The following is a 15,695-nucleotide window of genomic DNA, read 5'->3' on the forward strand; positions in this document are numbered from 1 at the left end:
TTTTAACATTCTTCTTTGGTAACTGATCAAGCAGACTTGCTGGAATATTATATCTCTACCATACCATGTCTTCCATAACATGAAACCAGACATAAAACCATAACATCTCTTCTAAGCAAAGAGTAATTGCTGAATTTGTTAAGTTTCAGAGGGGGTGTACTCATTTATGCTGTGCACTGTACATATGATGTATTTTGAACTTTGGTCTAAAACTCTGCCTTGGCTAGGGGTATATGCTTCCCCTATTATATCTGGAGTATTTTGGCCTCACAGTATGCATGCATGATGCTAACATGAAGGCCAAGTTGCATCTCACCATTATTGCTAGAGTAAAACTATAGGTAGACCTGCCATCTGTGCATATAAAATGCTCTGACAATAGTTCTATTCGTTAAATGTTTTAGATTTGTTGAAGAAATGTGAGTGCTGTTTCCTTGACGCAAAGATATTGTGAGTGGTTTTGTGGCTGCCAGTATTTTAGTATTATCTATATACTATTATGAAATGTACTAATATTTTAAATTAGCTCTTGTTTTTATTTTTTTTGTTTACATTTTTTTTATTACTTTTTAAAAATATTTGTATACATTTTAATTACTTTTAAAAATATATATTTCTATTTAGCTTCTTTGTATTTTAGTTTTAGTCACTTTATTGCTGTCGTTATGACACCAGTTAGGGATATTGCTGATATAACGGCTATGTTGCACGCTTACCTTGGAGGTCTCAAAGAGCAGATCTCTGTCTCCTGCAGTGATCCTGAATGTGTTGCTATCAGAGACGCCATAGGAACAGATCTGACCAATCGGCAGAGACTCCAACGCTTCAGCCTCACCCTGACGATACAGAGACACACAGGAAGCCGCCACGCCCAGCCACAACTTCTGAGAGAAGCTTCCTGTCGAGCTCTATGAGAAACAGGAGGATGATAGGCACAGCTCTGATTGTCTGGTGGTACAAACCTTTAAGATTTTTCAATGTTTTTGAAAGAAGCTTCTTAGGCTTATCAAGACTGCATCTATTTGGTAAAACAAAATACAGTAAAAACAGCATAGTGAATTATTATTACAATTTAAAATAACTGTTTTCTAACATATTCCTCTGAGGCAAAGTTGAATTTTCAGCATCATTACCCCAGTCTTCAGTGTCACATGATCCTTCAGAAATCATTCTAATATGCTGATTTGCCGCTCAAGAAAATTTCTTGTTATTATCAATGTTGAAAACAATTATAAAGTGAAAACCACTCACGATGTAAAAGTCCACTTCATAGAGCGTGCAGCCAAACCCCGACCACTGCCGGGCGATGGTGAGATAGGCGGCCATGCTGTCTCTGCGACTGTATCCCGCCAGGGCTTTCCAGCGCTCCAAAATGGCCGACATCACCACGGCTCCCTCTTCCCTTAGTCTGGCCCGCAGTCTTTGGTCCTGTTCCTGACGCCGCTTGTGTCCCCACAGCGTCCCAGCCAGCAGACCCCCGGGGAATGAAGGACAGCCAGGGGGATCGACAGGGGTCAGTAGGGCCCTGGCCTCCACCACTTCAGCTGGAAAGAGCTGCTCCAAGGGTGGGTACGGTGAGAGCGCGCTGAAATCTCCCAGTAGACACTGCAGTCTCAACGCTGCCAGGGAAAGAAGGTCGTCCTCACAGGCTGGCAGCTGCCCCCGCACCACCATCTCATGACACTGAGACAGAGAGAGGGGGGAGGAAGTCAAGCGAGGGAAAGTTTACCGAGTTCACTAGTGTGCTGTGTTTGTATGTTTGCCTTTCACTCGACTGATAAAGACGTTATGCACACATCAGTCCACACAAGTGTGAAACTAGTTGGAAACAAACAGAGAGGAAGAATTGGAAAATCCCTGTTTTAAATGTTCAGAGGAAGATATCCATTATTATTATTATTAGCCTTTTATAAAACACATTCCACTATAGGCCACTTCTATTTTAGTCTTCTTTTTCGCTGTATATTTTTACTCAACAGTCAAGTCACCTTTAGTTTTTCACAGTATTGAACAGGAAAGTAACAAAACCATTTATGCAAACTTCCGAAATGAGGCAAATCCAAATTCTGCCATAAAACAGCTGTAGCCAGACAACAGTGTCATTATTCAGCTCCAGTCAGTTCAGTGTTGATTCATTTGAGTTCAATAACTGTGTAAAGTTCTGTGTGAGCAGCTCTACTGAAGACATGTTGTTACTCAGCTCAGTTCAGTTTAACGTTAATTTAATTCAGTTCATTAACAGTGTGAATATTGTAAAACTCATGAATTTCAATCATCAACATTCAGCTTAGGGGTGGGCGATATAACGGTGGACACGATTAACCGGTAGAAATTTGTCAACCGGTAGAGATTTTTTATTATTGTCTCTATCGCGGTTACACGCTCACGTGATGTTGCTGTGCTACGCAGTCACGAAAACGTATCGTTTGCACGTGTTTTTAAACATTGCGCTGTCTGAGAGACGTTTCTGAGCGCAAGTCAGAGAGGCGCGCACATGTGAAGACGTGCTCATAGAGCGCGGGAATATTGAAGTTATTTTTGCCGCTTTATAGGCCATGAATGGTAAAATACACACACTTTTAGGTGTCAAAATACTGGTATTTGTAATTATCTTTGTAAACACACTAATTAAGGTCTTAAGTGAAAGCAAACTGCTGAGAAAGAAGACATGTGTAACAGTACATATACTGGATCCGGGCAGCTCTTAAAGTGACAGCAGTCTAATAAGTCTGTCATTCATGTTAATCAAACAACAAAAGAGAAAATCTCTCACTGCTCTTGACTAAATCACTTTTGTAACTTTAATAAGAAGAAATATATATTTAATTTGCACTGTTTTTATACATTTGATTACTTTATAAAATGAATGTATCATTTCTTATTTATACTGTAGTTTTTTTGTCCTATTGTTTGTAATTAGTTTCTTATTCTTATTTGATCGTTGACCGTTTACTTTTCTTCAGTGAGCTTTTTTTTATTTTTATTTAGGCTAGTAATGGTTTCTTGTGATATTGAATTATGATTTATATCAAAAGTATAAAAAAATTTGATATAAAAACCTTATTTAAAGCAAAAATAGCTATATCGTGATATATACCGTTACAGTGAAATAAAATGACTCATATCGTGATATAAGATTTTGGTCATATAGCCTACCCCTAATTTAGCTTTTTCATTTCTGCTCATCTCCGCCCGTCTCTTGTCGTTTTACCTGCTCATACAGGAAGAGGTACTCAATGCTGTCTGTACTGATGTTGTCGGTGTCCAGGAGACAATACAGTTTAAAGCAGAGTCGGCACTGGCAGTCAGAGTCTGGATCTTTAGCTGACAAACTGGAAGACAGAGATAGAGATTCATTAATGGAAAATGCATATGAATCAGATACACATCTGAAGAGGGCCCCTTATTATTTAACCCCTTCTCAAGCATCCTAAAACTATGTATTTGTCTTAAACTATGAGTCTTTAAGTAGCTCAGGAGACTTGTCAAGCAGAGCATGGCGGCAACAAATGAAATCCGCCAACGCTTCCTAAACACACAACTAAAATCACCCCAACAAAGCGATGTCATCATTCCAAAACATATGACTCACCCTGATTTGCTAAGCTTTTACTGCTGCTTGTGCAGTTTTGTATGCGCGGGTTTGTTTGTGTGTGTACACATATATGAGTGTGAGAGAAAGACTAGGCGTGTGTCCATGAACCCACTTCTGGGAAGAATTGGCACTGAGACGTGCAAAAACACACAAACACACTTCCCAGAATAAAGCGGATGCCTTGAATTCTGGCTGGCTTGGCTTATCTCTCCTTCAGTTTGCTTCCCACATCAGTTAATGCTGATGACATCAGTTTCACCTTGAGATCCCTACTGGAACACAGAATACTAATAAAGAGCTGCTTGTCCATTCTCACAGTGTGTGCGTGTGTGTGTGTGTGTGTGTGTGTGTGTATGTGCGCGCATCAGGGGGGTTGGTTAAACTGTGCTAAAGTGCTGGGAAAGTTAATAAATCAATGATGAAAACACAGATCTACACTGTACTGTACTGTGGTGCTATCGTGGATGGTAATATTATTGTTAACTTGACATATTATCATCATTATTGCAACTTGACATATACCATGGTACTGATTGATTACATGGTCTTTACATAGTACTTAAAAAACACCATAGAACTATCACGGTTAATGTTCAAAAAACATGGTACTTGCATGGTACCATGTCCAACAAACTATAGTGCTGTGGTACTTTAGGTTCAGTACATTAGTTGTATTACACATATTACAATAGGCTGAAGATATTTATTAAAAATATTTACTTTTCAAATCTGGTGATGACATCTGCGATTATGGTGCTGCCTCCGATAGCTTTTTCCCAGCACGAGTTATGCTCAAAAAGAGCAAATGTGTTTCGGCTGTCCTGCAGCCCAAGGCGTTCCGCCATCTTCCTCACGACCTGGACAGAGAAAATAAGAGCGAGATTGTTATTTTAGTATTATTTATATACAATTATAGTATTTATTCATATTTTGAATTAGGTTTTATTTTTATATTTTCAGTTTTAATTTATTAATTGTATTAGTTTATATTTCTGTTTAGCTTTTATTTATTTCTATTCTAGTTTTAACTGTTAGTTTAGTCATTTTAGTGCATAAACTTAGTTGCCAAGTTTTTTCATCTAATATTTTTTAATATTTCAATTAACAAAAACAACTTTGATTTAACCTCTTGAGACCCGGCAAAACATTTTAGGAAAAAATGTGTATTTTTTCATGTCATTACATTGTTTAGAGCATTAAAAAAATTATTTAAAAAAAAAAATAATAATAATAATTAAAAATGATATTTCATTCATAAGTTATGCTATGTCCTTGGTAGGAGGACATCGGGACTCAATTTTTTTTTAAATAAAAAGACATGAATGAACATGCATTGGCAAAAACAATTGATTTTTTAAAATCACCAATACATTTTTAGTTTTCAGGATTTGTTTTTACCAAACTTTGTATAAAGATAATTCTCAACTATGTTATAACAGAATGATTTGATATACCATTTTTCTTTATGCAAAATGTGTGTAAAATGGCCATAAACAGGTTTTTTCATTATATTGTGCTCTGTACAGGACATCCAGACTTAAAACTGTGGTATGTATAGTCTCAGAGAAATACACCAAAATATAATGTCCTCACATGAGGATGCAGGGTCTCAGGAGGTTAAAAGTAATTATTTTAGTTTTAATAACAACAGAGAAAAATCCATGTTAAAGTAACAGAGCAAATTAATAAATAAATACATATTCTTACATTTTTGTGGAAGGGTAATTGCAAAAACAGAATTTAACATTACAAAAATAAATACATCTGTCTGGTTATTATTACTTGCATGCTAATGATTAATCTTTTGTGTGCCAATGGTGGCACATGGGCTCAAGGTTCCCAACCCCTGCTATAGAGGAAACGGTTGATGCAATACCTCATTAGCCGTGGTGTGCGAGGTGATCGGTATCTGGCAGCAGCCCGGTCCAGGGTAGTGCACAGTACACAGTATCTCCTGCCTTCCCATCAGCCCCTGGATCTCCTCCCACGAGGGCACACACTCACGGCCGCGCGTCTTCTCCAGAGCCTGGGCTATGAAAGATGCGTAGCTCTCCACCTCCGAGTCCACACTCAAACTCTGAACCCTGATAGCAGAAGAAAGGGATTTTAAGGACCATTTCCATCATTTCGCATCTAAACCGCAAAATTTCCCTCCAAAAAAATCAGAGGGAAGTTGTGTGGCCTCTCTGTTTAGTTTGTCTATTTGCGATATGAAGTGTCAGCCACTTGGTAATCACATGCATGGCGGAGGCCCTTTTGGAGTTAAGTAAACACATGCGGGAAGCGTCTGGGGGCCTCAGGAGAACAGAGACTCGTCCGTCTCCATTACACCAGCCGCCTCTGTAATCAAAGTCCTGTGGTCAACGCACCATTTCCTCACGGCACACTCGTTTATTTAGCCATTCTCTTATTTTCTGTCTATCCTCCAGGCCTGGCAGTACTTTAAGAGTTAATTAGCCATGAGATGCAGAAAGCATCGTGCCGTTTCCCAACCCCTCAAGGAGAGGAAAAGAACGAGCGAACAGGAAGTGCACTTTCCAATCCAGTCAACCTCAGGCAGCCCATATTTCCTACACACTTGACCGCAGGACCGGAGGCAGTTGTGCGTGTTTATACTCAAGGACTTCTAGGTCAGTGTTTCTCAACCAGGGGTCCGTGGACCCCTAGTGGTCCTTGACGTAAGGCCAGGGGGTCCGTATAAAGTATGAATTTTTGTGACATGACATGTTCCCATGAAAGAAAAATCCAATATAGCTGATGATATGGCCAAATACTGGACAAGTCAACTAATTTGAATTATACTTGACTGCATTTGGTCCTCACAAAGATACAAATGATACATAGATGAGTCAATTTTGTTCTGGGGGTCCTTGAGGATGGTTCTGAATTGGACTGGGGTCCGGTACGCCAAAAGGTTGAGATTCACTGTTCTAGGTAACGTTTATGTGTGTATGTTGAGATCCGGCTGGTGGATTTGTGAGTGTACACATTCAGTGCACTGTGTAGATTTGTGATGTGCGTAACCCACCTCTTCAGGTGAAAGCGTAGGTATCGGAGTATGCTGCAGCTGGGCAGGAAGGTGCAGCTCATGCAGGTGAGCAGCTGCCAGTATCGGAGCTGCGGATTCGGCTGTGTCTGTGTCTGCGTCTGGAGACGTAAGTTGGTAACGCTGGTCTGTTTGATAAGCTGGCAGTAGAGTTCATCTCGGAGTGGCCGGAGGTCGAGGCAGGTCTGGAGGATCCCCTGTATGAGAGGAACGGGCTCACGGGCCAACTCCAACTGCTGGAGGCAGTTAAAAAGCCTCACCGCCTCTTCACGGATGGATGTGTAGCCTTTACCTGCCATATCTATGAAGAAAAGTAAGAGAAGGTGTGTTAACGGTGTATATACAGTATATTTTGTAGTCACTAAAGATTCAAACTTTGGATATTTCAACTTCTTTATTCAATAACTGTCCTGGAATATCACACCTTTGTCTCTGTAAATGGTCAAATAAAAGTAGCTGGTGGTCAGATTCTTTGTCCAATCAGAATGCCTTTGAGGTGCTTTTTTGCCTGTCAATCATTTTGTGCATTCAGAGTGGCAATTCATATATAGAAAGCCAGATGCTGAGAGCAAGATAGATAAACTTGAAGCATTTTTCATGAATTTGGTGCAAAATGCATCAAGAACGCCTTTATATAGCCAAATGTCATTCAAGTCAGTCTTCTTGAACAGAAATTGTGATTACATTTCTTCACTATTGTAATGTATATTTCAGTGAAATAGCTGCTTGATCAAGAAAGAAAACGGGACTTGATTTTGTCCATCTGGAATTGATTTGATCATTGGATGGTTGTTTGTTATTTGCTGCAATCTCATGTCAGCAAGTTGCTGGAGGGGAAAGGTCACCAGCTCGTTCCTCAGATATTCTGCCAAAAAACATCAAGTTTGATTTTGATTATCATGTCTATTACGCTGAAATCTTGCGTTTTAAAGCATATTAGTTTAAACTTCTGATATACGGATTTCTGAGCGCACACATCCGAAGCACCTGTCACACAGCATGTGAGTTCTCTTTCATGTCTTATTGCACTTGAACTGTCAAATACACACAAGTATATATTAAAAACATAAACCGAATTACAAAAACAGTCACATGTTTATATTAGATCTGTGTGGCAGCAGCGTAATATACAGTAAATAAATGAATAAATCTCCTCTGAGGCTGGGACTCTAAACAGTGTTCTGTGCTTGTCAGTGCAGCCGAAGACAGATCTCGAACTTTCGCCATGGTGTTAAAACTGGTACACCGTTGTCGCTTGCAAAAACACAATGGGTGGAAACTTGCAGATTAAGGGGTGGTAATATTATAATAAGATCCCCTTTCTACATCGTAGGGGGAGCAAAAATCTGAGTGGCACGTTTTTTCACAAGCTTGCAGAGAAAGGCTTACCAAAAAAATTACTGGGTTGTTCTTTTTGACGTTTTCTGGGTTAGCAGTAGCACCGGGGGCATGATTATAGCACTTAAACACAGAAAAAGTCAGATTTTCATGAGAGAAGGTAAAAGAAATAAGAATGGTTAGTTCTGATTTCATGGCGAATTAAAAAAAACAGGAGACCAAAAAACATCGGTAAAGTTTTTCATTTCGTAAAGGTTTTCAAGGAAGCTGAGAGCTTCAAAGCACTTGAAAACAGATGCCGAGTTTGCTTTGCTTCTGCTTGACAGGTAAATATATTGCTTGGTGACCATGGTTACACCAAAACGGCAGGGTTGTAGAAAGAGGGGGTGTGTCTAATCTGATTGGTTCATTGAAATGTTCTTTATGTGAGCATTGGTGTGTATATGTGATATATGCAACATAAGTGTGTGTGTGTGTGTGTGTGTGTGTGTTTGACTCACGTGGGTGGTGGAGGCTGCCATAGGGGAAAGGCAGCAGTGGGGCGTAAAGGGGGCTCTGCGTGTACCTCAGGATGGGATTATGTTCATAGATGTGTTCTACAATTTCTGGATTGAATTTATTCTCCTGTACAAAAACAACGCACATAAACACACATAAAGCAATGCAAGGTCAATTAAACACCTTGATATATAAATAAACTTAAGACAGATATATCTGCTGTGTATCATTATATCCCCATAAACACATGAGCTGTTTGTTATTGGGTCCGTAATGAAATGATGAAATTATGTTTTATATGGAAATGCTGTGTTTGGGAAAACGGCTGAGGGGGGATGAATGAAAGGGAAACAGATTTCAGCTTACAGATGGACTTGACAACCCTGGTTGTTGTTGAATAATGGCAGTTTATGTTTGTTGTGGGATGTATGCTTATAACAGACATGATAAACCAACCTAAGACCAGTTAAATGTGACAAGACCTCCTGCCGTAACCACTATGTGCTTTATGTGTGAGTTTATGAGAGGTAAAATAAATAGTACATACTAGGGCTGCACAATAAATCATATGCGATATTTAACGTGCATCTTGTCAGAAAGCCGGTTCTGTAATCAGCGGTAAATCTCCATCACGTGCGTGCTTTCACATTGAGCAGTATTAACTACACAGAGCCGTTGTTCACAGACGAGCTGCGCAAAAAATCGCGCGAATATGAACGTGGTTTTGCGCAGCTTGTCAGTGAACAACGGCTCTGTGTAGTTAATGCTGCTCAATGTGAAAGCACTCACGTGATGGAGATTTACCGCTGATTACAGAACCGGCTTTACTGATAAGATGCGCGTTAAATATCGCATGCGATTTATCATGCAGCCCTACTGTACACCATATGAGCTGTAGTCTGGGATGTCTGCCACCGTACTGATTGATGGGTAGCATGCATCTTGTCAGAAAGCCGGTTCTGTAATCAGCGGTAAATCTCCATCACGTGCGTGCTTTCACATTGAGCAGCATTAACTACACAGAGCCGTTGTTCACTGACAAGCTGCGCAAAACCACGTTCATATTCGCGCGATTTTTTGCGCAGCTCGTCTGTGAACAACGGCTCTGTGTAGTTAATGCTGCTCAATGTGAAAGCACGCAGGTGATGGAGATTTACCGCTGATTACAGAATGGCTTTACTGACAAGATGCGCGTTAAATATCGCATGCGATTTATCGTGCAGCCCTAGTACATACATATACAAACTTAAGATTACAACATTTTCATCAAAACAAAGCTTATTTTATTGTATGGTTTTCATTTTTAAAAAGCAATACGGCAAAAATATAGTGTCTTTTAGCAAAGACTATATTGAGAATAAAGCGCAGCCTCCCTTATCTTGTTAAAATATTTAATATCCATGCATATCTTATCTATAAGAGATATATAGCAATCAGCAAGGTCATTTAGGGGTCTGGGCACTTAACATTTCAACCACTGCGGTTTTCACGCCTGTCTGTCTGTCTGTTTATGTGCGACCTCAATGGGATTCCGGGGAGTTCTGTGGGCTAGCAACTAGCATCCTATTAATACAGATCTATCCAAGAGCACCGGCATTACATCATAACAACAGGGTTATTCTGAAGAGCTACTCGCTGCCTTCAAAACTATTTCCAGAGACATGGTATACCGAGGAGCACATCTATAAGTGTAAAATCACTAGCCAACAAACTAAGAATAATATAGTGGGGCAGAAAGATGACAGTGGGTGGGGTTTAGATGGTTTACACACCGTGTCTGTATATGTGTGCCATCCTGAACATGTCTTTAGGAGCTAAGCTGCCATATACATATATATATGCACACACATACAGTGGAGGCAAAAAAAAACTATTATATTATCTTACATTATGCACTATTTTCCAAAATCTGGGGTCAATAAGATTTTTAAATATTTTTGAAAAATGTTCACATGCTCAACAAGGGTGCATTTATGTGATCAAAAATACAGTAAAAGCTGTAAAATTGTGAAATATTGCTTGAATTTAAAATAACTGTTTACTATTTTAATATATTTAAAGGGGTCATATGATGCTGCTAAAAAGAACATTATTTTGTGTATTTGGTGTAATGAAATGTGTTTATGCGGTTTAAAGTTAAAAAACACATTATTTTCCACATAATGTACATTATCGTTTCTCCTCTATGCCCCGCCTTTTTGAAACGCGTCGATTTTTACAAAACTAATCGGTCTGAAAAGCGAGGTGTGCTCTGATTAGCCAGCTATCCAGTGCGTTGTGATTGGCCAAATCGAAAGAGAAAGGAAAAAATGAAATCGCATCATATGACCCCTTTAAAAATGCTATTTATTCCTGTGATGGCAAAGCTGAATTTTCAGCATCATTACTCCAGTCTTCAGTGTCTCATGATCCTTCAGAAATCATTCTGATATGCTGATTTGCTGCTCAAGAAACATTTCTTATTGATGTTGAAAACAGTTTTGCTGCTTAATACTTTTAAGGAAACTTTTTTCAGGATTCTCTGATTAAAAGTAAGTTCAAAAGAACAGCATTTATTTGAAATAGAAATCTTTTATAAATGCCTTTACTGTCACTTATGTTCTATTTAAAGCATCCTTTCTAAATAAGTGTGCACATGCAACATTTACAATCCCTCTTGATATATGTTGACATGCTGTCATGTTCATCTCCGTTGCTGCTTGTTCTCTCACCTCAATGTCTCGTATGAGGAGCAGTGTTGGCGTCTCAACCGGCGCTTTGCTGTCTATGACTTTCTGTACAGCACACGCCCAGTGCACCGCCTCATTGTAGTGCTTTGTGAAGAGTCTGTAGCAATGTTTGCGGCCATACACTGTCAGACTCCAGTAACCTGTCACACATACACATTAAAGAGGCCCATATTTAGTGCAACTCTTTAAAAAGTGCCATTCAACAAAGTGGAGCAATACAAAAATAGCATCTCCTAACAATTAGGAGAGTACATAAAGAAAAGCAAAGAAAAAAAATGCAATAAAACATATGCTTATACTGTTTCTGATTAAAGACAAATGTCCTAGAGCTCCAGCATTCTGACAACCTCATATTTCACGTGTCTGACCTGCAGTAAATGTGTTCAGATGTTCTGAGAGAGCTGGATCTAGATCTTTTATGAGGATCTAACTAATATCTCATTTATCCCGTTGTTAACTTTGGCAGTCAAAAGAATGAAGCTTTAGTTCAAAACACACCATTTCTTTACAATCTCCATGAAGTCCACCAATCTCTCTAGACTGTTTGGGGGCAAGTATTCGCTCTACACAAGCACTCGCAAAGAGCAATATCTAGCAAATTAAATATTTTACAGCAGAACAATGTATATTCGCTGTGGAAATTCATTTCTATGACTATTTCATGGTTACATTCCCTGATATTTCCAGGTTTTTCAGAACCAGTGGGTGTTCTAAAATTTACAGGCCAAAATAGTTGGTGTCCACTGTAAACATCTCCGATTTCTTAGGCGAAAATTGTACCTCATTAATGTTTTCATTAACAGATCTGTTTTACTCTGTGGACGAGCCAAAGCATTAGCCATGATATTATATGACAACTTGTTTGTTAAAAGAAGAAACTGTTTCTATCGTGTCCGCTGTGCTGGATAATGAATGACTCCTGACCAACTGCTGCCCTTGTACACACACACACACACACACACACACAAACACAAAGCTTTACTTTCAGACATACACACTTTTATCTAGGAAAGTCCCTAAAGTTAATCTGGGAAAAGTTCTGAGTTTTGTGGACAGTGCTGGTTAAAAGTTTGTGTGTGTGTGTGTGTGTGTATGATTCAGAACTCAAGCCGAGTATGTGCCATGTGAACACACACACACACATATACATACATATACAGTGGGTACGGAAAGTATTCAGACCCCCTTAAATTTTTCACTCTTTGTTATAATTCACGCCAATGCCGACAAGAGATCAACAGGTCTCACGGCCACTTTGTGCCTGTGATCTGTCCAGAAGATCAGCTCTTTCTGAAAAAATGCGTGTCACTGTGAGTGCAAACCCTAAAATAGTGAGTGAAATATTGTGTTTATATTCCACTGGACTATGAATTCTGGCTCACACCATTTACTGACCAGGACAAAGAGTGACAAACAAATAAAGTCATCCTGGGTTTCTGCAGGCTTTATGAAAACTTTTTAAAGACCTTTTTAAGACCAAGTAAAACAATTAAGGAATACATTGAAGAAAACATTATATCAATATGTTCTCTAAATGTAAATCTCTAGGGAGTAAACAATGAGTCTATGAAGCACACAATTAACTTTCAACTGATCTCCATCACTGAAAAAAACTCATTACAAACCATTTTCAATCAAAAATTGCTAGCAAATTTTACAAGCAATTACAAAGAAACAGCAAGTAACACTTTCAATTAAACATTACGTTTTAAGTAGAAAAACTGAAATAGTATTTTCTTGGGGTGTTCGTTCATACTGACACAATTTTTTTTCAGTATATTTTTGTGGTGTCAAACAATGTTTGAGGAGAGGTTGATTGTGGAATTAAAAAAAAAAAAAAAAAGGAATATTATATGATAAAAATCACCAAAACAACCTTAAAATCATCACCCAAGTCATGAGAAAACAGAGGATGTGGTTTTAGTTTTATGCTCTTTCACCTTTCAGTGCAGAAAGAACTGTTTTGACTGATACCTTATTTATCCCTAAAATGTACATATTAGTATACAGAAAAATAACATGTACCTTTAGGGTACTAAATAAGGCAGAATATTTTCCTTTTAAGTGTGACAAGCTGTTGAACCCCTAAATGTACAATCTTGCACACTTTTTCTGAGAGTGTAAAAACAAGACTAGACTGTCCTAGTTTAATTGCAGACGCGTTACCTGTCTGTTTGTAGGTGTGTTTATCCGGCCACAGCACTGAACAGAGGGATGTGAGTACTAGCGTGCCCAGTCTGCGAGCATCACTCTCCGGGCCGCTGTAGTAGTCAAGAGAGTCTGTTGTCAACACAAACCAGAACCTCCTCTGCCGGAGCCAACCTCCCTGCACCTCCCGCAGGAGCCAGCCTGAAAAACAAAACAGAGAAAAATACCCATATTATACATGATAAATACTGTAACAGACCAATCAAATAAGAATACGGAGATTCCTTTTCAAAACCTGACAAAAATGAATTATGTGTCATTTGAAATATCATTCTTTGAGAGCTAGCTCCCAGCGCTCATGCAGAGTCAGACTGAGTGATCATTGAAAAAGGCGAAACAGCACAAACCAGCCCGTCCACATCCAGCCGAGAGCAGGATACCAAAACTCCACTCACCCAACTTAATAGAGGGTTGTGTTAAAGTCACACTAGGGATAAAATCTCCCTCCAGACCTTCAGAAAGTTTGTTGTCTATGCACAAATGTGTATCAGAGCCAATAATCAAGAAACATTTCATGGGAAAAGTGCTTTTTTTTTAGTAAACCTTCATGACACTTGGACCATGTTACCTTTTTTCCGCTGCTGCTTGCAGATGCATTGCACCTGCTACCTTTCCCTTTGAATATGTGTGTGTGTGTGTGTGTGTGTGTGTGTGTGTGTGTGAGTCAGCCAGACAGACAGACTGGGGGAAGACTGTCTTATTTAGCAGCTCTGCAGGCCAGCATGAGACAGGCTGGCGGAGCATTTGGACCCCTCTACACTAATATTACTCTGCCCTGCTTATTATTACTCATTACATGTGATTGAGTATTATTACCACTCCAATGCAGCAAATACCGCATAGCACTCACATTTGCACACTCTGAGATCATGGACAACTCTGAATAACACACACACACACACTTAAATCTGTGGTCAGCAGCTTAAGTGTTGGTCAACGATGTCTAACTGTCTCAATTGGTGTGTCAGCCAATTCGTGTGTCACCAATAATATTACATGCTATAACTGATGCGCGTGTGTGTGTACTGGGGACTATGGACTGTTCCCGAAAGTGAGCTAAAGCTGACAAAAACTTCCTTTGGGTAGATTTGAGTTTATACTAAATATATTATTTGTAAACATGTATAGTGTTTTTTTAATGGAAAATTTAATTGTAGGTATAGGAGTCGCAGATTGATCAACAAATACAAATAATACTGATTATTTTTAAGTGTTAAATAATCGATGTGTTGTCAACTGATAAATATTGTTTAGTTTCTGTTTTTATTGAGATAGTATTACTTAAATATTACTGTAAATGTAAATTCTGAAAGTAATTCTGAATGTTACAAAAGTTTACAATTTCAAATAAATGCTTTTTCACAGAAATATTGACAATGAGAAATGTTTCTTGAGCATCAAATCAGCATATTAGACTGATTTCTGAAGGATCATGTGACACTGAAGACTGGAGTAATGCCTGCTGAAAATTCAGCTTTGCAAATATAAATAGTTACTTTATAATATTTCATAATACTTTTACTGTTTCATATTATTTTGAATATTTTTTATCAAATAAATGCAGCCTTGGTGAGTATGAGATTTCTTTCAAAAACATTAAAAAAACTATTTGTGACCCTGGAGCACAAAACCAGTCTTAAGTAGCACAGGTATATTTGTAGCAATAGCCAAAAATACACTGTATGGGTCAAAATTATTGATTTTTCTTTTATGCCAAAAATCATTAGGATATTAAGTAAATTCATTGTTCCATGAAGATATTTTGTAAATTTCCTACTGTAAATATATTAAAACTTAATTTTTGAGGAGTAATATGCATTGCTAAGAACATCATTTGGACAACTTTAAAGGCGATTTTCTCAATATTCTGATTTTTTTTTTTGCACCGTCACATTCCAGATTTTCAAATAGTTGTATCCTATCCTAACAAACCATACATCAATGGAAAGCTTATTTATTCAGCTTTCAGATGATGTGTAGATCTCAATTTCGAAAGATTTACCCTTATGACTGGTTTTGTGGTCCTATTATTTTGGGGTCACATTTAATAACTAACTTTTGAACAGTTGCATGTTTATCTGTACACTTGATAATTACCAATAATGATAAAGTTGAATATTAATATTTCTAAACAATATTGCTTCATTTATTATGTTAGTCTATTTGGGTTAGTTTATACTAATTATAATTATATTTATATAAAGACAGTAGAAATATATGGTATGTCCTCATTTAGATGGCTAAGTGTGTGTGTGTGTGTGTGTGTGTGTGTGTGTGTGTG

The 15,695-nt window shown here is 38.3% G+C and overlaps 1 protein-coding gene across 1 annotated transcript in view; it reads right to left on the bottom strand.

Annotated features, from left to right (window-relative positions):
* Positions 1-590: 590 nt before the first annotated feature.
* The window catches only part of LOC107721484 (pleckstrin homology domain-containing family H member 3-like), a 42,488-nt gene continuing 27,383 nt past the window's right edge, over positions 591-15,695 (bottom strand). Inside the window, exons 4-12 of the mRNA XM_016529506.1 lie at positions 13,373-13,555; positions 11,189-11,346; positions 8,480-8,603; positions 6,624-6,942; positions 5,472-5,679; positions 4,316-4,452; positions 3,212-3,332; positions 1,252-1,683; positions 591-908 (exon numbers count right to left, since the gene is read on the bottom strand). Coding sequence (XP_016384992.1) covers positions 621-908; positions 1,252-1,683; positions 3,212-3,332; positions 4,316-4,452; positions 5,472-5,679; positions 6,624-6,942; positions 8,480-8,603; positions 11,189-11,346; positions 13,373-13,555 — 1,970 coding nt within the window. The 3' untranslated portion in view covers positions 591-620. The remainder of the gene's footprint in view (positions 909-1,251; positions 1,684-3,211; positions 3,333-4,315; positions 4,453-5,471; positions 5,680-6,623; positions 6,943-8,479; positions 8,604-11,188; positions 11,347-13,372; positions 13,556-15,695) is intronic.

This window comes from Sinocyclocheilus rhinocerous, unplaced genomic scaffold (genome assembly GCF_001515625.1).
Source record: "Sinocyclocheilus rhinocerous isolate Xijiao unplaced genomic scaffold, SAMN03320098_v1.1 scaffold481, whole genome shotgun sequence".
In the NCBI taxonomy this organism is placed as follows: Eukaryota; Metazoa; Chordata; class Actinopteri; order Cypriniformes; family Cyprinidae; genus Sinocyclocheilus; species Sinocyclocheilus rhinocerous.